The 26,162-nt window shown below is 37.4% G+C and overlaps 1 protein-coding gene across 4 annotated transcripts in view; it reads right to left on the bottom strand.

Annotated features, from left to right (window-relative positions):
• The window catches only part of dab2ipb (DAB2 interacting protein b), a 118,805-nt gene that overhangs the window by 67,669 nt on the left and 24,974 nt on the right, over positions 1-26,162 (bottom strand). For 2 of the 4 annotated variants that reach the window (XM_055199608.2, XM_055199605.2), the window contains exons 2-3: positions 18,357-18,466; positions 13,006-13,124 (exon numbers count right to left, since the gene is read on the bottom strand). In XM_055199608.2, the coding sequence (XP_055055583.2) occupies positions 13,006-13,124; positions 18,357-18,431 (194 nt within the window). In that variant the 5' untranslated portion in view covers positions 18,432-18,466. Of the gene's footprint in view, positions 1-4,631; positions 4,712-4,918; positions 5,118-13,005; positions 13,125-18,356; positions 18,467-26,162 lie in introns of those variants that run through there. The other 2 variants (XM_055199609.2, XM_073860560.1) reach the window with 2 other exon arrangements.

Here is a 26,162-nt window from a genome sequence, read left to right as displayed (position 1 = left end):
GGATTAGTAAATTTTTTTTAAAAAAAATCCAGATAATTTACTCAGCACCATGTCATCAAAAATGTTGATGTCGAGAAGAAATTATGTTTTTTGAGGAAAACATTCCAGGATTTTTCTCATTTTAATAAACTATAATGGACCCCAATACTTAACGTAGTTAAGTTTTAATGTAGTTCAAAATTGCACTTTCAAAGGACTCTAAACGATCTTAGGGCGCACTCACACTATCCAAACCAAACCGCGCTCGGGCGCGTTTGACCCCCAAAGCCTGGTTTGTTTGACAAGTGTGATCGCTCTGTTCCGCGCCCGGGCGCGGATTGGTTAATCGCGCCACGGCCGTGTTGCAGAGGTGGGCCGGAGCGCGGTTCACTTGGGCTCAGGCGCGGAAGGCTGTGGTGTGAGCGCATTCGCGCCTGAGCGCGATTCAAAAGGTGAAGACGTCAGCTGCGCGACCACTCACCTTCATCTGCCGCCGTAAAAACCTTTTGATGCGCGCAGCAGGGTTACGTGAATGTCCGAGCTGCGCACGTGACAGATCAACTAAGCAATATGATGACATGTGAGAAGGCTGTCTGTAATCGCGCACCAAACGACTCCGAATAAAAAAAACACAGACTTATCATTACGGTGGGTTCCAGTGTTAAGAGAGAGCTTTACTTCCTGCTTTTTTCAAAACAATCGCATTTTAATGACGAAAGCGCGCCCGGACTCGGATCGATAAAAAGTACAGTGTGAGTGCGTGCACCTGGGGGAGTAGGGAGGGGTGACAAACGCGCTGGGGCATGGTTTGGTTTGGTTTGGATAATGTGAGTGCGCCCTTAAACGAGGCATAAGGGTCTAGCGAAACAATTGTCATTTTTGGCAAGAAAAAGAAAAAATATGCACTTTTAAACCACAACTTCTCATCTTCTTCCAGTCCTGTGACACGCCAGCACGACCTCACGTAATATGTCATCACGTCAAGAGGTCACGGATGACGTATCGAAACTACGTCCCAGTGTTTACAAGTGTGTAGAAAGAGGACCGTTCCAACGTTGTTGTATGTCAAATGATACTAATTTCGACAACCCTCTATGCTTAGCTTTAGGCGAGTACACTTTAACTTAATATGCTGCAGATCATGTTTGTTTAATTGCTACAATGTAAATTTTTATTATTATTGCGTTGTTGGTGGAACAGAAGACAACGTGTATAGGCGTGAGGGTATGTGTTTTGTTGTCATTGTATGTCAATGTTCTGGTGACAGCCCTGGCGCAAGTGCTTCCGATGGTTGTCCATCCTTTGAAATTAAAATTTAGGAAGATGCGGCTCTCAGAAAATAAACAAAATAAATATAATTACTATTCAGAGCATTAGGATCCCTAGACGACGGCTCAATATACTTATTTTTATAAAAACCTCAAATTCTACCAAAATCAAAATGTATCACTTCTTTTGCCTGAAACTTAAAATTAGACTGTGTACATTCCAACTCATTTCGACAGCACGGGTCACCTTTTTCTTAACCAAAAGACCTGTTTCATACCCTATTTGTTTTATCCAGCAGACATTTCTTATCTGTCACATAGGAAAGAATCCCTGCCTGGCTCCAATTTAAGCTAAAACATGCTGGAGATTTTCTTGCACAAAGAAAAACAACATAGTGAAGATAAATACGTTCACATGTCGGATGATTTTAAACAAAATCCAGCCATTGCAAATGGTGTAATGTTGACTCTCTTTCTGTTCAGTTCCTTTCATCCTTAATTCATTATTTTCTTTTTGTGATGTTGTTGTTTGTCTTCGATGGCCTCCTTTGCTCCAGCCTCACACGACAGGAATAACTTTTCTAAAACGTCTTGATAAAATTCCTCCTTATTTATCTCGAGGCGTAACACTAACAAATATGGTAGCATTCCATTTTAAGCGTGTCCTACATGCAACCCAGATCAGTCAAAATAGACATGCTTTCTATGGCACCATCTTAGCCTGTCGTCTCTCTGTCTCTTTGGCTGGCCTCCCATATTGGAAGATTGTGGGCCTTCGTATTGATCCGACTCTTTGGGACAACATCTGTCTCTCTGTGGATTCTGTGTCTCTCACTTTCTGTCCAGTTTCGCCAAAGTCTTCACCTCTTTATCCAAACATACAGAACATGTCAAAATTATGGTAAACATGACCTGCTATCCTCTGAAGACATCACCTTACCATTTTCCTGATGTTCCAGGAGACTTAAGACGTCGACACGCCTCAACAGTGCACAACAAATCAATATAAGAGAAAGATTGGTCATGACAGTGCAATTACAGAGAGTCTCGAAGAAAAAGAGAGAGAGAGATGACCTGCAGAGTCTATTTCAAGTTTCAAAAACATTTTATAGTATAGTACTATTGTTTTTTTAATGCCTTATTTATCCTCCAATCACACATAACAGCTCCATTTCAAAATTCCAGTAATGCTGCGGAGATGTGGACCAACAGCTGGTACTGAGGAGATAATCTCTCCTCATCCCTTCCTCTATTTTCACACCATTCTTCTCCACAGTATCTCTAAATTTCCTCATCTTCTCAGTTTAGAGGTGTTGATAAAATCATTTTGGGTTTCCTTGCACGTTCCCTTTTTTAGTAAAGGGACCTTTGATAATACAAGACTGAGCTTTTACTGTACATTATAGAGCCAAGCCTCTGCAATTTGTTGCTAGAACAATTGATAGATCTTATTCACTGGCATTTATCCTATGTATTTATATACACTGTAGATACGTTCGTCAGGTAACCTTATAATGTTCTTCATGCAAATGAAGTGAAAGCGACATATTTCTCAAGTATAGAACACATACTTGAAATGTGACCTCTAACCCATCCCTGTGAGTGGTGTACACACACACACCCAGAGCAGAGGGCAGCTATTCCCACAGCGCCCAGGAAGCAAATGGGGTTAAGGCGCCTTGTTCAAGGGCACCTCAGTCGCAACTTGCCGGCCATGAGACTTGAACCAGCAACTCTCCAGTTTCAGACCAACTTTCTAACCACTAGACTACAACTGCCCCAAGCTGGTTCTTGTTTACATTGTTTACACTATTAAAAAAAGGTCCTTAAAGGGAAACTTTTTTTGAAAATATGCTCATTTTCCAGCTCATTTGATTTTTACAGTTTTGCAATCCATTCAGACGATCTCCGGGTCTGGCGGTACCATTTTTAGCATAGCTTAGCATAATCCATTGAATCTGATTAGACCATTAGCATCACGCTCAAAAATACGTAACTAATACGTTTCAATATTTCTCCTTTATAAAATGATATTACGCAGTGCCCGAAAATAGTCCCCTGCTATTGAAAGTTACCAAGGGGACTATTTTCAAGCACTGCGTAATACCATTGCGCCTGCTGCAGCCATGTTACGGCAGCAAAGTCCTTGATTATTATGCCAGAATGAGAGTATATAGCCATATCGATCTAGAAAATCGCAACTTTTAATTTTCTGTCGGTTTTCGTCCACGATGTAACTACAGAAGAGTCAAGTTTTAAATAGGAGAAATATTGAATCTCTTTAGTTATTTTTGTGCGATGCTAATGGTCTAATCAGATTCAATGGATTATGCTAAGCTATGCTAAAAGTGCTAGCGCCAGACCCGGAGATCAGCTGAATGGATTCCAAAACGGTAAAAATCAAATGTTTAACTTAAGGGGAGCTGGAAAATGAGCATTTTTTTTAAAACAGAAACGTTCTTCAGATGTTAAAGGTTCTTAAAGGGATAGTTCACAAAAAAAAGAAAATAATTGTTGTTACAAACCCGTATACATTTTTGTTCTGATGAATCGTTCAAATTCTTAGACCCCATTTACTTCCATAGTATTATTTTCTCACTATGGAAGTGAATGGGGCCCACGAACGGTTTGGTATAAACATTCCTCAAAATATTTTCCTTTGTGTTCATCAGAACAAACAAATTTATATGGGTTTGTAACAACATTGGAGTGAGTAATTGATGATAGAATTTTCATTTTTGGGTGAACTATCCCTTTAATGGAACAATTGAGCCAAAAACTGTTTTTCTATGGCACCATGAAGTAAATGTTATTTAATATGACAGTAAACAAAGATTTCCCAGACTTTTCTGACCAATGAATCTTCATGACCTTTCCAGTAATTTGTGATTTGCTGCTGAATCATTCAGACCATTTGTAAACCAATTCTTGGAAAATCACTGGCTCAAATAAATCATTTAAAATTTTGCGCCATATAAGCTGTAGAAAATTGCTATATATTTTCTAGTACGTATAAGGGTTTTCAGTGTTTGAATTTAGTTATTCAGAAAATCAAGTTTCAAATTAATAAATCCAATGAGGGAGATGAGTCTGTGCTATGTATGTGTGTGTGATTCAATGTTATGAATGAGAGCAGCTGTGCAACTAAAATGTAATTACAGACGGGAAACATGTACACACACATTCATACGCAAACTGACAGCTTGCGAAAAGTTCATAACCCCAAGCCATCTATGGCAGGTAAAAGCCAAACAACCAACCAAAGAAATCAACAACGAACAGACTGCAATGAACAGGCAACATCCTTCAGTAAATGACTTTACTTATCAAGCAACAAGAGAGCTGTATAAATACACCCTTCAAAAAGAAAGGAGCTTTACTTACAAAAACACACACACAGGCAGATGTGTGTGACTCCAAATGACAATGGCATCATAATTTAACCACATAAGTCCAATGACCCAGAACATCTAATGTGACCAACATCCCCCATCTCTCGCACAAACACAGACTGGAACACATAGACGTTCAGACCACAGCATGTTAATATAAGAGTGTACATATCAGGCATGCAGTTTGCACAGTCACATACATTACCAATAGAGTAACATACACTAAAAACATTCAAAGCAAATAAAAGAGGCAGATCATGTCAACAGCTGAGCTCTCACCAGTCATCATGTGAATTCAGTGTGCAGCAGTCGAACCCTGGAGAGAATGAGGGAGGAGATGGGATGCAATCTGCTGGGCGTCTCTCATTTTTCTCTTTCACGCCACTGAATGTTTCCCTCGCTCCGGTTTTCTCTCTCTCTCACGCTCGCCCAGTGAACTGAGCAGCCCAACGGCTGCCGGTTCTTTTCTGGGAAGGGCGGAGCGGAGGAAACTCTCTCTCTCTCTTTCTGTCTCCCATTCATGCTCTCTTTCTTTTTTCCCTCCCCCCATACAATCTTTTTTTCTCTCTCTACTGCCCCCTTGTGCTCTTATCTTCTCTTTTCTTACATGTTTTCCACTGTCCTATTTCCTCTCTTTCCTACCCACCATCCACATTTGCATGCCTGCTACATAGTATTTCAAAAGCAGTATGTTAAATAAGTTGGATATCTAAACAGTATTTGTGATACAATCCCCGGATGACCTACTGCACCTGCTGAGATTCTGAGTCGTGTGCCACCATGGGTGGAGACTTTGCTATCCCATCAGGCCAAATGGGCTCAGGAGATGAGGGAAACTTGTGACTCAGCGACTGTTAGCTATTGGTAAAAAGAAAGCTGTTTATTTTGGCTGATGTTAGTTAGCATGTTTTGGGCAAAATGGCAGAGGAATCTGTGTTTTATTTGAATATGCGAAAAATGCATAGAAAAACAAAAAGGTCACAGGTAATATTACAGTGTGTGATTTTTATACTCCAAACACACCAATGCACCATGCACACAACATTCGGTAACACTTTACTTGAAGGGTTGTTCATAAGACTGACATGACACATTCATAATCATGACATGACACGTGCTATGAACATGAAGGAGATTTTATGCACATTTATGACAACTGTCATTAAGTGTCATTCGTTCAATTATGCCATTTTTAATGCAAAGATGACATTGTTTGAGATGTCTTTGTTATGACAACTTGACATTAACCAATATATCATAACTTGTCATGACAATTTGACATTACCAAGACAACATATCTGACCACCTTTTACAGTATTACAGTAAATGGATTTGTCGTTAAAATGTCATATACTCAATAGTTAAATAGTTTTATAACAGCATCATGAATATTCTTCAATTTTTTTGTTTGTTTCCTCCATGATAAAATCAATCATTTAATAATAATTAATAATACTAATTAAAATTGCTAAAATCATATTTTATTGCATTTGGAGACCGAATCACCTAAAATTAAATGAAATCAGTATAATAATGGATTAAGCCATGCACCGTTGGGTCCATATAACTGGAAAAACAGGTTATTACATGAATTTAATGTCAGAAAAATTTAGAACTCTCTGTGTGAGGAAGAACAAGCTTTGTTAGTTGTCAGTTTTGTTATGTATTGTGCACATACATAAACGTAAGTATAATATTTTGACGTGTCTGTTGCATTTTGTTAAGGTATTTAAAATTATTTGACAATATTAACTCTTAATGACATTTAAATGACAGTTTCAAGCATGCCGCACAAGCCCTGAAAAGTGAAGCCAAAACGTCTCGATCGCCCCCCATTGTCTGGTCCCTGTATAGGTCATAAACCCCGCCTCCCCATGTTATTCAATGGGACTTGAGACTAAAAAATTTAATTACACTTCAATTATCTTTTTTCCGAAGCTGGTTTCTGTCATTTACTGTAGTGTTGATCACGCTGATGTAAATTCAAATGTTTGTTTTTAAAAAAAAGTTTGTGTTTAGTTGGTTATTTAATGATATAAAAACGGTGGTGTCACGTCATGATTGACAGCTGTGATATAGTGTGATATGCGCGTTCTGCGAGAGCGGGGTCTTGATTTCGCGGCTTTACGTCCTGTTCACTACTGCGCAGGACTGGTCCCGAAATCGCTTCTGCGCAGACTCAAGACCCAAGATGTCAGCGCCATATCGGGACACTGACGGCTTCACTTTTCACCAATGGAAGAGAGCGAACAGGGGTCTTTCATCTTTTTTAAAGTCTATGGACAGTTTAATGTAACGTTAACCCATAAAGCTAGGTAGTTTCTTAAGTTTGATCATTATTCTGCTATGTCATGTTTATGACAGATTTATGACAAGTTATGATGTATTGGTTTATGTCAAGTCATAACAAAGACATTTCTAACAATGTCATCTTTGCATAAAAAATGACATAACTGAACAAATGACACTTAATGATCGTTGTCATAAATGTGCATAAGATCTCCTTCATGTTCATAACACGTGTCATGTCATGATTATGAAGGTGTCATGTCAGTCTATTTAAAACCCCTTCAAGTAAATTGTTACCCAACATTTTATCTTTAAGATGCCAACTATTCAAAGTCAGACATCACTTATGACCACTACTGTATTGGAATGAAAGTCTCTTTCTCATACATACTTCCTCTTTCAGGGTTTGTGTGTAGATGGTTTTACTCTGTGCCGGTCTATTGTTTAGCTGCACATTCAGGAACAGGTGGTGATGTTTTTGCAGGCACTCCAGTTTCATTGTTCAAGGTTGATTTATTAACAGAAAACTCTTTAAAAAACTTAACCAAGTTACTGTAATAGTTCCAAATGGTGTAAATTTAAGCATTAAGTGAACATAGTCAAGTAGTCAAAAAAAAGTGTGATGCCACCTGCCCTAATTCCAAACTCTTTCCATACTGTCTCCACCCCTGCTTTCATCCAGTGATGTAGATGCACATAATAGTAATAATTAATAAACAACTATAAATATAACAAGTAGGCTACTGTAATAAACAGCTAACATATTTTAATACAAAAAAAAAAACTAGACATGCATAGAAATATGAATGTCATAAACATATCTTTGTTAGTCAGATGGCTGCCTTTCATCTCAGATCAGCACAAACAGATGGCTGTGACAGAAAACACAACGTATAATCAACCAAAACATATTTTCCCTATGCTAAATAAAATTGCTATTTTCAGATCGATCTCTGTCAACACCCACCTCCCAACTTACAAAAATCATTGTGGAGATGATCTAAGTGACCTGACTTAAGTAACAGCTCAGACAATTAAATATACAAAGCATAAATAATAGAGTTGGGTCAGAGTCCGCCTTTGTCGAGTACGAGTCAAGACCAAGCCCTTAAACATCAAGTCCGAGTCCAAGTCCGAGTCCAAAAGGGTCCGAGTTGGACTCAAGTCCGAGTTCAAGTCGAGTCCTCCCGAGTCCAGAAAGTAATTAAATTGAAAAAAGATACAAAATTTGTATTGTAAATTGTTACTTTCTATTGATACTTTAACCTTTCAACCCATTAAAACAATGGCAATGTAAAAATGTTTGCAACTGGTCATTGCCATTGAACATTTTTATTTTATGTCAACTAGTTTCCTATCAAAAATGATTTCCAAGAAAAGAAAGGGATATAGAGGTATCTTCTTTTTACCAGATGTCTTGCAAATAAATTCTCTATGATTTTCGTAAGCAAAACAATTTATTGCTGACTTTGAGGACATCGTGCTAGCCACGCATTGATGTGTGTGATGTGTGTGTTTGTCTGCACGTACATTGCGACTGGCTGCTGCCTGCCAGTGTGTTGCAGTAAAATAACAGGAGGGGAGACAGTGAGACATTATTTAATTTCTCATCTCAAGTTTATGCTGGTTTTATTGTTACACATAACGTGGACTCGACTGTACTCGGGATATTTTCCGAGTCCAAAATGTCCAAGTCCGTGTCAAGTCCGAGTACAAATTCACCCGAGTGCGTGACAAGTCCGAGTTCATTGAAAATTGGACTCGAGTCGAGTCCAGGTTCGAGTACCCCAACTCTAATAAATAAAACCATAAGGCATATTTTAAAATACTGCATGGGCTTTAAAACAAAAAAATACAGAAATTCTGCTGCTTTTACCCTGACATATGTACAGTATGTTTGCTAACACACAACATAAGGTTTCTTTCAAAACTTATGATTTGATTTTCTTGAAAGATTCAAACTAGTCATGTTTTTACTGTATGCTATTTCATTTCTAAGCAAACATGTAAATAAAAGAGAGCTCATTGTTATTGAATTGATCAGTTTTTCAGATTGAACTTAACATCACATCACAAAGCAGGTAACTACTGACATAAAGCATCAGCAGTAAAAATCCATATTGTTCTATAAAGCGTTTTATAAAAGTGTATTACATGCAGTTCATGTAATGGATTATAAATGAGCGAGCACAGATTTTGTTGTCCAAACAGAGCCAGCAGCTCTTCGAGGCCTTATTAAAATCACTCACTAAAAAATATATTACGTTTGACAGTTTGATTAAAAGTTGCTGCCGCGCAATCTTTAAACCTCACTGTTTTCTCAGAAATTAGTACTGTTTTTATCAAATGCAATTTACTGAGCAATAAAACAACGGTGAGATATTTAAATTTCAAATATGACCGTTTCCTTGACAACATCACCTTTATTCTTGCTCGTGAGGGAGAGAGAAAAAATGTGCGAGAGACAAATAAAAGAGGTAAAATGTTCAAATAGTTTTAATTTGGATTTGACCTTGACAAATCATGAAAATCTGAGCTGTAGCAGTATAATATTAAATAAAGTGCCAGTCTACAGACTTTATTCAAGTCTTTGACAAAGTGTCTCTGAATGTATTTGTAGGCTGTCCACAGTACATTTATTAGATAGATCATCAATTTGCAATCCCAGTTTACAAACGATTACTGATAATTCTTATCTGATTTACATTTCACTGGTTTATTGGTAAATAGATCAGCTTGTGGCTGGCATCGTGTTTCCAAAGTCTCTATGTGCCATCTGTGCCAAGAGTACAGACAAACAGTACAAACTAAACCATTTAATGATGGATGAACATTGGAGAGAAAAACACAAAAAAGAGATGGAGAAACACTGTGCATCAAAATGTTGATGTAAGGCTGTACATTGACATTACTAAATGATGTAGAGATAAAGGTGCACTCCCATGCAAGTGAATGAGACGTACAAATGTACCCATTCTTATATACTGCACACACACACAAATCAACATTTGTCAAAAATAACTAGTACTAAAGTACTCAAGGCACTTAGACAGAGATATACAAATACAGATCATATATCTGCCTAAAAAAGTAACGTTTAATTTACGTGCTTTTAAAAGCAGAGTTGTTCTCTATTCAGACCTCTTGACTCTTTCTAATAGATTCTGCAATCAGACTCTATGGTAGCACAAAATGCAGGGTCATTTTCAAACAAGAGAGAGAGAGAGAGAGAGAGAGAGAGAGAGAGAGACAGAGAGAGAGAGAGAGAGAGAGAGAGAGAGAGAGAGAGAGAGAGAGAGAGAGAGAGCACATAAAAAATCTCCACTCACATCAGCTGGAGAATCGGACACCAACCTTTAACAAAAATCCATTTTACCCCACAGAAGTCGAGAGTATTCATGCCCTAACAGTTTAAATACAACCAGCCATGCTTTCCTCCGACCAAATACAGACAATTACTACACTTAATCCTATAAAATGAGATGCTTTTGGGATTAGCAGCATCCGCACATATAATCTCATTTGGGTAAAGAACGGATGAGCAGCTCAGGCCGTGGGTTTTGGATAGCAGCCAAAGCTAATACTGCTGATAAAAGGTAAGATAGTTGTTACTAAAGCATCCTAAACCGTATGAATGCCAATTCTTTTCAATGGATGTTAGTCAAAGATTTATTTAGCCACCTTTGGACTGTGACGATAGAAATATGCTGAAAAATCTCAAAACCACATTCTTGAATTTTAATGTTTTCAAGCTGCTCCAACGTGATTGATCAGGTGGGCTACCAGCTGGTAAGGTTGGGTCAACCTGGTAGGAGCTGATTGTTAAAACATAGCTTTAACTAGTAATCCAGGTCGAAATAAACGGAAAATGTGCCCCCTAACAAAACTGCAAGTGTGAAACGCTGCTTTACCCGTGGTTAAAAGTGGAGTTTAAAAGAAGATAACCCAGCGTTAAGCACAGCATGAAAAACCCTTAAGTGTATGAAACTTATGGTAAAATAAAGAACAACACAAGCAGACATTTGCATGGAAATGAGCAAATGCTGAAGAGCAGGGCACAGCTGCAGTCTGTTTAAAAAGAGGATATTTATGGAATAAGGAAAAAGAAGGATGCATGAACGAGCATCTCAAGAGAAAGAGGCAGATGACAGATTGGACTTGCAAAGCCCTGACTGTTTTCACTGACAAGAGAAGAATGTCAAAAGTGACCTCAATAACCAGTCTGCCAAACACACACACACACTTCACACATTCACTATGGACATAAGAAAATGTGTAGGGGTGCGCGGGGCAAAAACTAAGGCGGGGTTAGTTGTAACACGGACTGTTTAGATTGTTGCACAAGGTTGAGCGTTTTGTTTTTCCGGTATTTTTTCATGCTGCCAAAAGATGATCTCCCACAAATTATTGGGAATGTATAATGTTTTTCCAGAGAGTTATTGATAACGAGTGTTTTGGTGGCATATAACTTAAGTAAATTGTTTCATCATGGTTTTTTTAGGTTTCTAAGTTGGGTGTGTAAGATACAAAACCCAATGCTATGTCATATGAATCAGTGTCTTGTTGACTAACACATAGCATCGTTTTGAAATATGTCTGCAGCTCTTAGCAACTTTTTTGGTGGGCTTGAACATATTTTCACCCAGCGGGGTTAGTTGTGACGCTGTGTTACAACTAACCCCTCAGCACTTACGATAAAAACCGCTAACGTTAGCGTAATTCTTGCAGTTGTTTTAAATAGGCTATACACGAATGATTGCTGGCTGCCAACAAAATAAATGTGCCTGTCTTATCAAAAATCGTGTGTCAAATTTATTTTTCTTCATATATTTAATATTGATTGAATAAGGTCACGTCAAAGATTGAAATCATAATGAAATGAATGGCTAAAATCTGATTTTGATGCACATTATCTCAGAATTTGATTTTGAAACTGTAGTATGGTTATTACAGACTGGGTCACATATAAAAAAAAAATGTCATAATTGTGCTGCTTTTTTCTCACATATTTAGACATTTGTATCCATTTATAATTGAAGTATTGTTAGAAAAGGGCCGGATGAATAAATACAGTGTGGATATCTGTCTATTATAGACAGATATATAAAGAATATCCACATTAAGTATATAGACAAAATAGTATTGAAATATTTGCCTGCAAACGTATTTTTTAGCAAGTGTTACAACTAAACCCCTGCCTGTTACAATTAACCCCACCTATGTGGTAACGTTTGCACTTCTGTCATGTTTGGTGTAATTTTCCAAGAATGATAAGTACTAAAAACAAACTTCAAATGTTCATTTGTAGCAGAAATGTGTGTGTTGCTTGTGTAAAAATATAATTAATCAAACTCAAATATTTTTTGAATGATTGAGCCAAAACCAAAAAGCGTTGTTGTGCTCCGCTCTACCCTATGTGGAGCTATATTTTAATACTGAGCATATCACATTTAAAGGCATGCAAACACATCTACTGAGTCCTATTCAACTTTGATACATCTTGAATCGCATCCAGTAAACTTTTAGTAAAGTGGATCAAAACCAATTATTTGTTTTTCACAGGGTCCATATACTTTTAAGGTCGGCCCTACTGATTTGAAGACTATTCTCATAATGCTAAAATTATTGCAAATCAAAGTAACTAAAATACTTTCTCCCATTTTGGAGAGCAAAAGCAATGAAGGCCACCTGACTGACATGTAAATCAACCAATCACTGCTTAGGCTTTATTTCCAGACAGACTCTTAAATAACACAAAACACAAGTCTCCCAGAAATCCTGTTGGATGTAACCAATCTGATCAACTTTAAAACTCCTGAAGCATTTCCAGTTTTGTGAGCCTTTTGCATCAGCCGTTCAGCCAGCGGTCAGATTTGTAGACTGATATCCCCAAAAACTGTAAACAATCTGTCTCAATGATTTTACAAAAATGTTGCAGCAACATTGAATCAACCAATAGTATGAGCTTGGTGCAGGACTATTTGTTTGTCTGACCAAACCCCCTTGTGTCTGATTGGTGACACTGGTGGTACAGCTGCTTTAGATTGGAGCATGAAGAAAATTAGCCGTGGTTTTACCTGTCGTTGTCCACAGGTCTGAAGCCTGGCAGAATGTGTCTGAAACTGCTGTTCCTGTCCAGTTTAGGCTGACTTTTAGTCCGCTTTATTGAGCCTTTTAACCTGCGGCTCAGAAACCCCTAATGAGAGAATGATAGAGAGAGATATACAATATAGAGAGAAGAAGAGAGAGAGAGGGAGAAGGAGAAATAGAGGTCAAAATAATCACATGCAGTGAAAATCTTCTTGTCTCTTACTTATTTCATATCTTTCACCACCATTCATTCACTCGCTAAATCTACCACTGTATACACCCTCTTTTTGTGAAAGCACCTGTCACATTTTGCGGCTCAAGGCACAACTTCCTTTAGGCAGCTGTTACCATGGAGACAGCAGGTTGGCATCAAGGACATTGGGAAAGGGAGGCAATACGTGAGAAAAAGTAAAAAAGATGGAGAAGAAAAGACAGAAGGCGATAAAGACAGAGATTCAAGGACATGGAAAGTGTGGTCTTTATCCTCATTGTCAAGCTGTAGAGCATATTGAAAAATTACACTTTCCTTAAAAAATGAAATGTGTGTGTGTGTGTGCTGATGCTAAATTCAAATGGCATCACATTAAAAGGGGGCTCTCGGTAGTTGTTAGTGTGTTGCTAGGATGTTCTGAAGCGTGTTGCTATGCAGATTGCTGTGGTGTTAATGCATCTGGATGGACTTTAGTACATTCTTAAGTAGTGTTGGGCGATATGCCCCATTTTTAGATGGTCCTATCGTCAGCATATGAGATTGCCGATATATGATAGTATCGGGGGGATGGGCAATAGTGTACTGATTTATTTATTTGTTAATTTGTTACTTATTTATGACAAGTCACTTGATTGGTGGACAAAAAAAGAAGGGCAACACTGTCACGACCGCAACCTTCTTAAAACTGATGTTATTAATCCGAGCGCGTCGTTAAAGCCCAGGCCACGGAGCGGGAACAACACGCTCGCTGGTTTTAAACCCCTGTGCGCCTAACAACCTATCCAGTGCAAGGAAATGATTGAACAAGCTCATGTCACTCATATTACAAGCTCAGGTGCGAGGAAGAGTCCGGGCCATGCACATTACAAGTTCTGGTGCTAGAAGGAGTACATGCCGAACGCGTTCTGGTGCGAGAAAGAGTCCAAGACGCATGCATAACAAGTTCAGGTGTGTGCGAGAAGGAATCCGCGCATCTTACAAGCTCAAAGTGAAGCCCACAAACATTTGCATGTGAGGAAAAGCATGCAATGCGCATGATAATGTGAAACTATGATGATAATAATAATAACAACTATCGGCAACTATCGTCATAAATGCCCGCTATCAGCATGTATATGTCCGACAATCGTCGATAAGCGAAACTATCGTCTATCGGCAAAACTATTCCTAAGCGGTTGCTTTCTGTAAATCAGATGAGCCCGTTCCCAAATTTCTTTTAGTACTTAGCAATAAGAGTTTTTAAAAAAATGCACTAACCACTAACCAGGAAAGAATGCAGGAAGAAAGCAAATTGATAGAGACACAAAGAGAAAGACACGAGTAAGAGAGTAGGGCTGCATAACATAGAATCGCAACTAATCGTTTTCAGAATAAAAGTTTTGTTTTCATCATATATATGTGTGTATTGTGTATAATAATAATTATGTACAGATGCAAGTATATATTTAATAAATATTTGCATGTGTATACTTATTTTTATATTTATATATAATTTATATTATATATAAATATGAATACTTAATATATAAAAAAATTATTTTCCTAAAATTATATGTGTGTATTTATGTATACAAATTATTATTATACACAATGCACATACATGATGTAAACCAAATTAGTTTGCTAATGATTAGTTGCGATTAGTTGTTATGCAGCTCTATAAGAGAGGATCTAAACACAATTGTTTCTAAACACATTATAAATGTTAGAAATATATTGCGGAAACACATCACAAAGACTGCAAACTGTGTAGTCAGGATTATTTGGGCGGGGCTAAAACGGTGGCTCAATGACACACTTGAGCCACCGAGCATGGCCCCGGCCCTAACACAATCGTAAGCATTCATTCAGGTAGATGATTTTGAAAGCTGAGAGAGCGACTTTATTATTCCAACGAGTGACGTGGTTTTAGCATGACAGCAGACACACACCCATTGTTTGGAAGCAGAAAATCGTCCAAGATTTCCGACTTATTTTCTTAACATGGCGGTTTATTCAAATGTATTCATCATTCAAATTTGTCTGGGTGGTAAATACAGTAACACATTTTTTTGTGGTGGTGTGACAAACTGAGAACACATTTAATATTGGACTTTAAAAAGCAAAAGAGAGGTAAGGTATCAGAAATCAGGCAGTAGCACAAGTTTCTGACAAAAGAGTGTTAGTAAACAAACAGAAGTAGACCCCCCCTCCACACCAATTAACACATCTACATATTCTACATAATTAACGCTCCCTGTTGATTACTATTCACAATATATGCAAATGATCACACACAGACATCTCTTAATCACAGAGCAATCAGTCAGTGTATTTCTGTGCACCCTTCACTTGTGCTGAACGTAAAGGAAATTAAATGAAATCAGCGGAGGACCGAAAGAGACAGTGATACAAGCCCACCTAAAGATAAACAAGAGAATTGTGCTGCAGGTCTGAAAGTGTGGTGATGCAAAGGGAACAGACAGTATCTTTTTTAGTCAGGATGTACAGGTTAATAAGCGACTATTGAGCAGGTCTGTCCAATAAAGGTCATGGATTCTGATATCTTATGTCCTTGACCATAGGAATGTCCTGCTTTTACAAATTTGGTCAAAACAGAAAACCATTATACTCTATGGGGCGGTTTCCCGGACCAGGATTAGCTTAATCCAGGACTAGGCCTTAGTTTAATTAGTAAACATGACTAGTTTTAATAAACATGCCTTACTAAAAACATTACCTGTGTGCATTTTGAGGTAAAACAAAGGGCACTGATGGATTTTAAGATATGTCAATGCAAGTTGTTTTCAGTTTGGAGAGCTCTTAAAAGTATTTAAGTCTAGGACTAGTCTAATCCCTGTCCAGGAAACTGCCCCTATATCATAATATTAAAACTGACAATCTAAAATTACTGACAAAGTAAAATAAACATAAGCCACTTAAATATTTATTGTGTGAAAAAACTATTTAAACACAAATGATGATATACATTATGTTCCTCAAAAGTTGTTTAAAGACAAAATTATGAGATTGAGGGGCAGCTTCGCCGACAGGGTTTAGACAAAGATACCTAATATTAACAAGATGTGTATTGATATGAACAAGGCAGATCGCAACGATCAGAATGGCCACTTTAGTCCCGCCTCCCAGTAAAAAGAACCAATCATCAATCGAAATCCTCTGCTAGAGGGACTTTGCAGACGCGAAGCATCGCCAGGTCTTGTTTGTTTTGTTATAACAAGACCTGAAGACGTTGCAGATGTGGCGCTGGAGTGACGCGATTTCCTTAAAAGGACTTTAGATTAATCTAGGACACGGGCTTAGTTATATTTGGTCTACGATAAGCCCTTAAGAAAAATCATGGAAATATCACTGATGAACTGAATATTTTATTGTCCAGTCATGCTGCAAATTTGTCAAATTATGCAAAAACCGTGATGAGATATTTTGCAAAATTATGGTAAAAATTTAAAGATCTGCTTTAATTACATTGACATCTATCTATGAATTAAAAAATAATAATAAGAAGAAATGTGATAAAGAAGACATTTGATTGTTTCATTCAGAAAGATTTCTGTGCTTTAAAATTGGTATTTGTGTAAGTTTTATTTTTATTCATTGTATTTTTTTAGTTTGTATGGCTGAGACCTTGGCCAGGTCTCACTTGTAAAAGAGATCACCGATCTCAGTGGGACTTTCTATAAATAAAGGTCACATAAAATAAAAACATAAAACCAGTGAAGATTATACAATGGAAGATTTAAGATGATGGATGATGGTTGAAATTATATTTGTTTTTGATGGGTCAGGGACAGATATTCCCATACATTCTTATTTGCCTAACATGAAATTCCATTAATAAATGTCTTGCTGAAAAACCAAGGTCAGTCAATACATCAACGTATGACTAATGGTCTAAACCAGAGATTAGTCAAGCAGAGTAAATAGGAGACCAGAAAGAAGAAGAAACAGATAAATAAATGCAGGACAAAGAAAACTGAAGAAATAGCTAAATGTTAGCAAAATGTACATGCAATTCTGCGCACATGCAGTGTTGTCAAGGCAGCACTGGACTGTCAGTCACTTTGCCAAGGGAGATCCAAAGCATATATAAGAAAATAAATCACCTACACCCTTCAAAGAGCTCACGCGAAGGGCTCTGCCCTATGAATAGAGTAGGATATGGATGCTCACTTCCGTTTGGAAAATGTCCCTAGTGTGCTCTGACTGGACAGTTCAAGACTTCAGACACTCAACCTGCACCAAGATCTAATAAACTTCATTATATCTGCATTCTCCTTTATGTTAAGAAATAGCAAGCACATGCCAAAGCCTACACACACTGCTGCAGTCACATCTGGTATCTTACTGTATGTGAAGCTGAATTACATATAGAGGGATTTAAACTACTGAATACCTGCTGTTGATTTCTAATAATTCACTTCCTGTAACGGCACATAATGTGAGCGTCAGTTGAAACGATTGCTAACAGGTTGTCTTTGAATTGCAATACTTTTTCATCAGCCACACAACAAATCTTACATTAACACATACAATAATTGCAACTTCATACCGACTACAGTGAGCATGGACGGTTAGTAATCCTTCCCTGATGCCCATCAATAAAAATCTGCTTTTTGCAGTACATGTATGTGAGCCTGGTTTGCTCATTTCATTGTATATTTGTGTAAAATGCTGGTGTAGTGTTGTGTAATATTCTGGTGTAGTGTTATAAAGTCCAAACTCTGTTTGAAGTTTTTTTTTTTTAAAGCTAATGAATCAATTCTTAATTAAAGGCCTCAATGCAGTACTTTAAAGATTAGGGTCTAAGCATGTGGTTTTGAGATAGATCACATCTTGAATTTCAAGTGTGTGGCTGAACTGAACTTGACTTGGGTTAAATGTGACTACACGTTTTAATTTAAAAAACTGCAATAGAGTTCAAGTTTATAGCATGCAGGAAATTAGCATTTGAGGAAATGTATTAAAAATAAGGAAGTTATTGGCACTAGTAAGCTTTTAATACGGAAGATCTTAAAAAGAAGTAACATAGAGATTTGCAGTACACATCTGGAACACAGACTATACTTTTAATCACATCAACATGCTCTTGCATATGACAAAACACATATATAATACAGTACTCACTGTGACCCTGAAGGGTGTGGCAGCAGCAGAGGGCTCCATTGTGGGTGGCGCTTTTTCAGGGGCGGAGCCTGGCATGCTCCGTCTCCGCCCTGTCCTCTCAGGAGGAGAGTTGTGAAACAGAGAGACAGACTATTTTTTACTGGCCAGTGTGTGACATGTAAGACTTGCTCAGCATGTAATCAGATCACAAAAGTCACAGAAACCATCATGGCAACACCCTCATAGTGAATGATCTTCCACTGTCACACTCTGAAAGCTGTCTGTCAAAGGCCTCATAATAGTTCATTCATAAAATCATCAACCTTATATATCACTGTGGCATCAGCATGCAGAGCTCCTACTTTCAATGTTCCCCACTGACCTTCAGGGGTACTCAGACATTGGGGAAAATGAAACCAGACTCACTGTTTTATTCAATCAGTGTCTTAGGATAAGAACACAGATCTGGAAACAGATTGTGTTAAGTGCTTCACTCTGATCTTACTAGCATGCACCGAGTACAAATATTTTTCCCATGCCGTTTCACCCAATTTCCCACATTTCGTCCATCTGGTATTTTCCTTGGATTTTTAGATTACAAATATTACATTAAAGGTAAAGTTGGTAAACGAAGAATTATCAACTTCCATCAAATAAGGAAAATGTATGCCGTGTATTATGACTGGTCAGCATTTCTTCAAATTTTTCACCATTTTAATCCTGTTTTAGCATTTTTGCATAGTCCTGTATGAGGAATTATTTCACATTTATCTTTAAAAGTCCAAGCTTTCCATGTCTGGGGCAGTCATGGCCTAATGGTAAGCGAGTTGGACTTGCAACCCGAAGGCTGCTTGTTGGACCCTCATTGCTGGCAGGAAACGACTGTGGTGCCCCTGAGAAAGGCATTTATCCTAAATTATTCCCTGGGCTCTGCAGTGATAGCCGTCCACTGTTCTGGGTGTGTGTGTGTTTACGACTTGCAGTGAGTGCTTACTTCCCACTGTATGGGGTAAATGCAGAGGATGAATTTTGAGTATTACACTGAACAATCATTTCACTATATAGTCACTCATTAAAATTGAGGTCATAAACACATCATGCGTTATAAAGTATACAATTTTTAAAAAAAAGTTATTTATCATGTCATGCTGTAGGACATTGGATATAAGGGTTCATTTGTTTTGCTGCTATTGCATATTTTCTGTTGAGGCATCAATAGAATTTGTATGCAGAGACATCGTAGAGCATGACTTTGTAAATGGTCTTCAAAATAATACACTTCAAATAAGTAAATGAGGTGAAATAAAAAATTCTTGATAAAAATCCCCTCAGCAGCAGATTATTAAACTTTAATCAAGCCAACCAGTTTCCATCAGACCCAATGATGATCTGTAATGAGAATTTAACAGTCAGGAGCCATGAAGCTTGATCTAATGTTCTTCTCTCTCTTTCTCTTTCTTTCAGAGTGACGGTATGCATGTTAAAGATATATAATGTTAAGGGACAAGCACAAAAAAGGGACGTGCTCAAAATCTCCCTATGCTGAAAATCACAAAACAGTTTTATTGTTGTCTATATGGTGTTTTTTTAAGACAAATTCAACACATTGCTGAGTATTTTCTCCATAAAATGTGAGTTTTCCAAAAGATTAACGTGGTTTGAAATAACCTTTTTCCCAGTAACCAATCATATCATCACAATTAAATGGGTTTTAGCCATACATATTATGTATGGATGCTGCATAGACAGCAGCACCACTGCTTCAGCTTTACTTCTCTGTTGCTAACATGTACAGTGTGAATGCATTAAAGAGCAACTATTACATTGCTAAAAACAACATTATTTTGTGTATTTGGTGTAATGCAATGTGTTTGTGTGGTTTATGTTTCAAAAAACACATTATTTTCCACATACTGTACATTATTGTTGCTCCTCTATGCTCTGCCTCCCTAAAACATGCTGATTTTATACAAAGCTCATAATTAAGAAAAGCACAGGAGGTACGTTTACATGCAACCAAATAATCCGTTTGTAATCGTATTGATGGCTCAATTGTATTGACAAGCCTTCATGTAAACACCTTAATCAATACGATTGAGGACGATCGGATGCAAATTTGGATCGTATTGAAGGGGGTGGTGTACTCCGATCTGTGAACCGATCCGCAGGAGAAAAGTACGCATGTAAACGCGGGAATCGTAGTATTTTCTCAATCCGATGAAAAAATACATTGTGGACATGCGCAGAACATTTATGCTCAAGTTCACGTTTATATTAAACTCTTATATCACATGATTCTCGTCACAAAAAAAACGCAATAGCAAGGCAGGTGCATCATTAGGTAAGGTTACTGGGGTCACGCAATGTACATTCTGCCGCGTTTATGTGTACTTTTAAAACATTAGGCTACTTAAAGCAATAAAATAGCGTTGTGACTTTTGAAAAGTGTGTTTTCAACACCTATATCTGAAAACTTCTAAGAACAACTTTCTCCAACTCCACTTTGACTTTAATCCAGCGATAATGCGTGAACTTGACGAGAAATGCTTTCCGCAGCGAGGCTTTGCCAAGTCCTTATTTTGAGTTTAGATTTGGGCTACTGTTTAAACTTCCACCAGTTTTTTTTTTTTTTGTGTGTGTTAAAGATGAAACTATTTCGTTCATTAGTTATTGGTATTTGGGCTGTGAATAGTTATTGGGTTGCTTTTGGGCATTGTTTTGAATGTCCATTTGGGATGGTTCTGATATGCAAATCTGGCAACCCTGGCTGTGCGCTTGCGCAGACGTTCGGTTCGGATTCTATAGAATGTATATGTAAACGAACATTTTAATCAGATTGAAATGTTTAGGGTGCATGTAAACTGTATCGTCTTTACATTCAATCGTATTAAATTCAATTGGATTGACAAAATTTTGTGCATATAAACATAGCCAGTGTCCTCCGATTAGCCAACTAACCAGTACGTTGTGATTGGCCTGAATACCTCTGTCGTCAGCAGGAAATATGACGCTCCTTTCTGTATTTGGAAAATCAGCTCCCAATGCAATACCGAGAGGAGTTAATATCGTCTTTTCTACCTCATAAATACGAGCCGAATCTGATCCAGAAAATGCAGATGACAAAGCTGAATGCTGATCGATCAACTTTACCAGCGCAGCTTAAGAAGAACATAACAGATTGGTAAGGTAAGGATACTTAAACATAAAACCATGTCTGCAGAAACAACAAGTGCTACTCTATACTGCTCAAAAGTATGAAAACATAGGCTCCTCACATGCTGTAAGTCAGAAGCGGGCGCAATAATGATAATGACGGAAGTAAACTGTTGCCTACAAAATCCGTGTGTTTGTTGTAGTCCAAGAAAAGAGATTTAAGTTGGAGACGATAACTTGCGTCAGCGTTTACTTTGAGATTTGTACTTTTTCGTATCGTTAACATGTACTAATACACACTTACACACCAAAGGACATGTAAAATCATGAATCAGATAATAAGTGGTCTTTAACCTGGAAACCGTAAATGAAAAAAATGTGCGAATTAGTAGAGACAGGGACTAATTTGCAGATTTATAGATTGTATGAAAAATGACGAAAGGGTGTCGGAGTTACATAAGCATGAAAAAACTTTTACATCCTGTGTGCTACAATAATGCTCAAAGATGAGTTTTTTAGATATAAAATTATCAACCACGGGGGGACTTTAATATTGACATCAAAGTACAGTGTCCTTGTGTAGCTTTTTATGTGTGTGGCTGTAGATGCATGTGAGAATCAGTGTGTTTTCATTTAGATCTTCCCTCAGGAGAAGACAGTTCAACAAGTGTCAACCACCACTAAGACAGAATAAAAAAAGGCACAAACAAAGTTATAAACACACACTCGTATTTGTTTATGGGTAAGACTTATTAGAGATAATAAACTTCATCCCTAAAGCTGCATGTCACATTGTTTGGATGTAGAATTATTTAGTGTTTATAAACAGAACTGCTTAAAAAGTTTTTATTAACTCTTTCACCGCCATTGATGAGATATCTCGTCAATTAAGAGAAAACGCTTCTCCGGCAATGACGAGATTTTCTGTCTTTCTGCAATACCGCTATTACGCTGGTGGTGAAAGAGTTAACATAACAGATTAATGTATTCATACTATTGCATACTACTATTTTTTATCGAAAGAATCTGATGTGGCACTACAGCATGGTTTCAAACAGATGAGACACTGATAAAGAGCCAATGCTATCATGTTTGCTGTAGAATATATTTTGTTGCCTAAACATAGAAACAGTGCACAAATGTAACCTCTGCAGAAGTGAACACCACCCACACAAACACCTGCATATCTGTCTCACTCTCCTTGAGCTTTAACATGTGTTTTCATTAGACCCGGCTGTCCTCGGCGACACCATGATTGACAGATACCTTCCCAGCGGTCATAAAAGACAATCGCCTACCTCAACTGTTCCCATAGCAACCACATCTCAAACCTTTAGAGAATTTAGCCAGTCTCAGAATAATCTCTTACAGAAACAAGGCCAACTGTCAGCACACGCAGAGGGTCACAAAACACACTTCCTGAGCTGTGGGCTTGGACATAATGCTTCCAGGTCTTCCTGTAGAGGACATTCCTGAGTGGAATGAGGTTACAGAACCATGAGGATCTAATATGTAGACTTAAGAGTTTGGTGCATTCAAATTAACAAAACCTTATGCATTAATAACCTTATTATTAATAACATATACTATTCATATTTAAGGAAACGAAACGTTTTCATCCCTTTAACTTCACATTTAAAGAAAAGATATCATTTAATATCACAAAACATTTGCATATGCAAAGAGTGTGTATGTGTGTGTGCATTGTTCAATGGTTCCCTTTTCTAATCAAACATTCCCTGCACCTGCTCCTAAAGCTCACAATGCTTGAATGACTTGCCATGCAAAACTGAAAGAGCACACAAAACACCACAAAAATACACAAACAGGTACACAAACAAACAAGAGAAAGATGTCTACCTGTCAACATTCTGTAAAGGACAAACATTTCTATTAGACAGTAAGACAACATTGATAAACTCACATTCAGTGCATGGCTGTCAGGAGGGTGTTTACCATCCTCTGCACCTATTATTTACTCCATGGCAGGCCTGCAAATGTATTTGATTTCATTTTGTCCAGCTTTTTTAGTATTTGTAATGACCATTAATCACGCAACAGGGTGCAGTGAATTACCGCCAGTAGAAATGAAAATTCTGTAATGACTGAAACGACTTCTCACAGAATAAAGCAGCCTATTGAATTAAAATGAACGTATTGTAGGGCTTTTTATCAGCCGCTGATTAAATTGTATAAAGTCATATTCCTATAAGCAAGTTATTTAGATAAACCTACCTTCACAATTGGTGATTGGGGACAATTGGTCATAGACGCAGCACTTCACCATCTCTGCGTTTGTGTATAGCTTTTATAAACCAGGTGGTTGAATGGGCGGGTTTAATACTTATTTGACTATGGCTTGACTGTCACACAACATTGTATACAACAGCACAGAAGGGAGGTTTCATCCGTTCAAATAAATGCTTTCTCTTGTTGTTTACGATAAGACCAAGGACATGCATTAAGAAAGTACAATATTTTATTCATGTGGTTTATAGATGAGTCAACAGTGGTAATGAAATGAGTCAGAGATAACGCAAGATGCTCAATTATGATTTGTATCTTTTTTCCGTATTGTTGTGTTTCGGCAGGCTCTGACGCAACCTATGAAATAATACAATATATCAAGTGCAGCTTGAAAAGGCTTTGATAAAATAACTGTAGCTATTTCAGGCCATTTGTAATTTGATATACACTACTGATCAAAAGTTTATGGTCACTTACTTATTCTTCATTAATTTTTTTCCACATTTCATAATAATAATAAACTCATATAGGCTAACGAATGTCACAAATGTAACTAAAAATTTTGTTTGTTATGATATCAAAATGATCAAAAGTGATGATAAAAAAGCGCATGAACTGAAATTGAAAAATAATCTAAACTTTGATGTATTTTAGGATATTCACTATAATAACAAACTGTCACAAAGAAATAAATGTACAAAAGTTGTGACTGAGGCCGCAGTACCATTTCAAAAAGTACACCTTTGTACCTAAAGGTTCCATATTAGTACCTCAAAGGTACATATTGGTACTTAAATATTGGTATCTGTGCCTAAATGGTACATATTAGGATCTTTTTAGGGAAACTGTCACAGTGACAGCGTTTGTAGCTTTATTTCTGACAGGGCACTTTGCCTAGAAATGACTGAGATCTTACTCTAGGATGCTTTTTAGAAAGTATTGAAGAAGTTCCTGGGCACTTTTTGTCTGTTTTCTTTATTATGCGATCGAATCCAAGTCATTAATTTCATAAAATGACATTTTGGTTGTGTTATGACAGAAATTAACTCTTGACAAATGTACATGTATCTACGTTAAACTAATTTAAAACAATTAAGTATATGCCTTGATAAAGGAACAAATTGAAACACTGCGAATTTTAAATTCATAAAAGCGTTTTACAAATACACACGGCAACACCAAACTTGCAGAGCAGAATAGAACCAATATCTCTTCCTAATTAGTCTAAAAAAAGCAAAACCAGTTTTAAAACAGTGATCTGACATCCTACTAATGCTTAAGCACTGCGTTCCAAGTGGAGTACATGAGGGCCACAGTTATGGGCCACAGATATTGATGACATTGAACCCATCACAGGACAGCACTCAGACAGTTAGCCAATCAAATTACAGAAAAACAAAAGAAAAACTATAGCATATTGTAAAAATCGCACAAGAACATACTGTACGATTCAATTTGGACCTTAAAAAATAGATTGAAAGTTGAAAGTTATCAGAAACTGCAGATAGAGGACATAATTCATGGACTGTGCCATTGTGTGCGAGAAGAAATTATGTTTTTTGAGGAAAACATTGCAGGATTTTTCTAATTTTAATGGACTTTAATAGAACCCAACATTTAATACTTAACTCAACACTTAACAGTTTTTTTTCAGCGGAGTTTCGGGGGACTGTGAACAATCCCAGACGGGGCATGGGGGTCTTGTCTGGCGGGGCGATTGTCATTTTTGACAGGAAAAATAGAAAATATGTACTTTTAAACCACAACTTTTTGTCTAGGTCCGGTCCAGCGCGACCTAACGTAAATGCGTAGTGATGTAGGGAGGTCACGTGTTACATATATAAAACGCACATTTGCGGACCATTTTAAACAATAAACTGACACAAAGCCATTAATAAGTATCAGTTGACATACAGCAACGTAGGAACGGTCCTCTTTCTCAACACTTGTAAACACTGGGGCGGAGTTTCGCGTTCGTCCTCTTTGACCTCTTGACGTCATGACGTATTGCGTGGGGTCAGCTGGCGCATCACGACGGGATCTAGACGAGAAGTTGTGCTTTAAAAGTGTATATTTGTTATTTTTATTGTCAAAAATGACAATCGTTTCGCTACATAAGACCCTTATGCCTCGTTTGGGATTGTTTATAGTCCTTTGAAACTCTGTTGAAAAAAACTGTTAAGTGTTGAGTTAAGTATTAAATGTTGGGCTCTATTAAAGTCCATTAAAATTAGAAAAATCTTGCAATGTTTTCCTCAAAAAACATAATTTCTTCTCAACTGAACAAAGAAAGAGATCAACATTTTGGATGACATGGTGGTGAGTAAATTATCTGGATTTTTCTTTTAAGAAAATTTACTAATCCTTTAACGGACACATTCCTCTACAAAGCACATTTCATCCCTACGTTGTCTCAAATGTTGACAT

The sequence above is a fragment of the Misgurnus anguillicaudatus genome, chromosome 22 (genome assembly GCF_027580225.2).
Source record: "Misgurnus anguillicaudatus chromosome 22, ASM2758022v2, whole genome shotgun sequence".
Lineage (NCBI taxonomy): Eukaryota > Metazoa > Chordata > Actinopteri > Cypriniformes > Cobitidae > Misgurnus > Misgurnus anguillicaudatus.
This window is presented reverse-complemented; position numbering and strand designations above follow the sequence as displayed.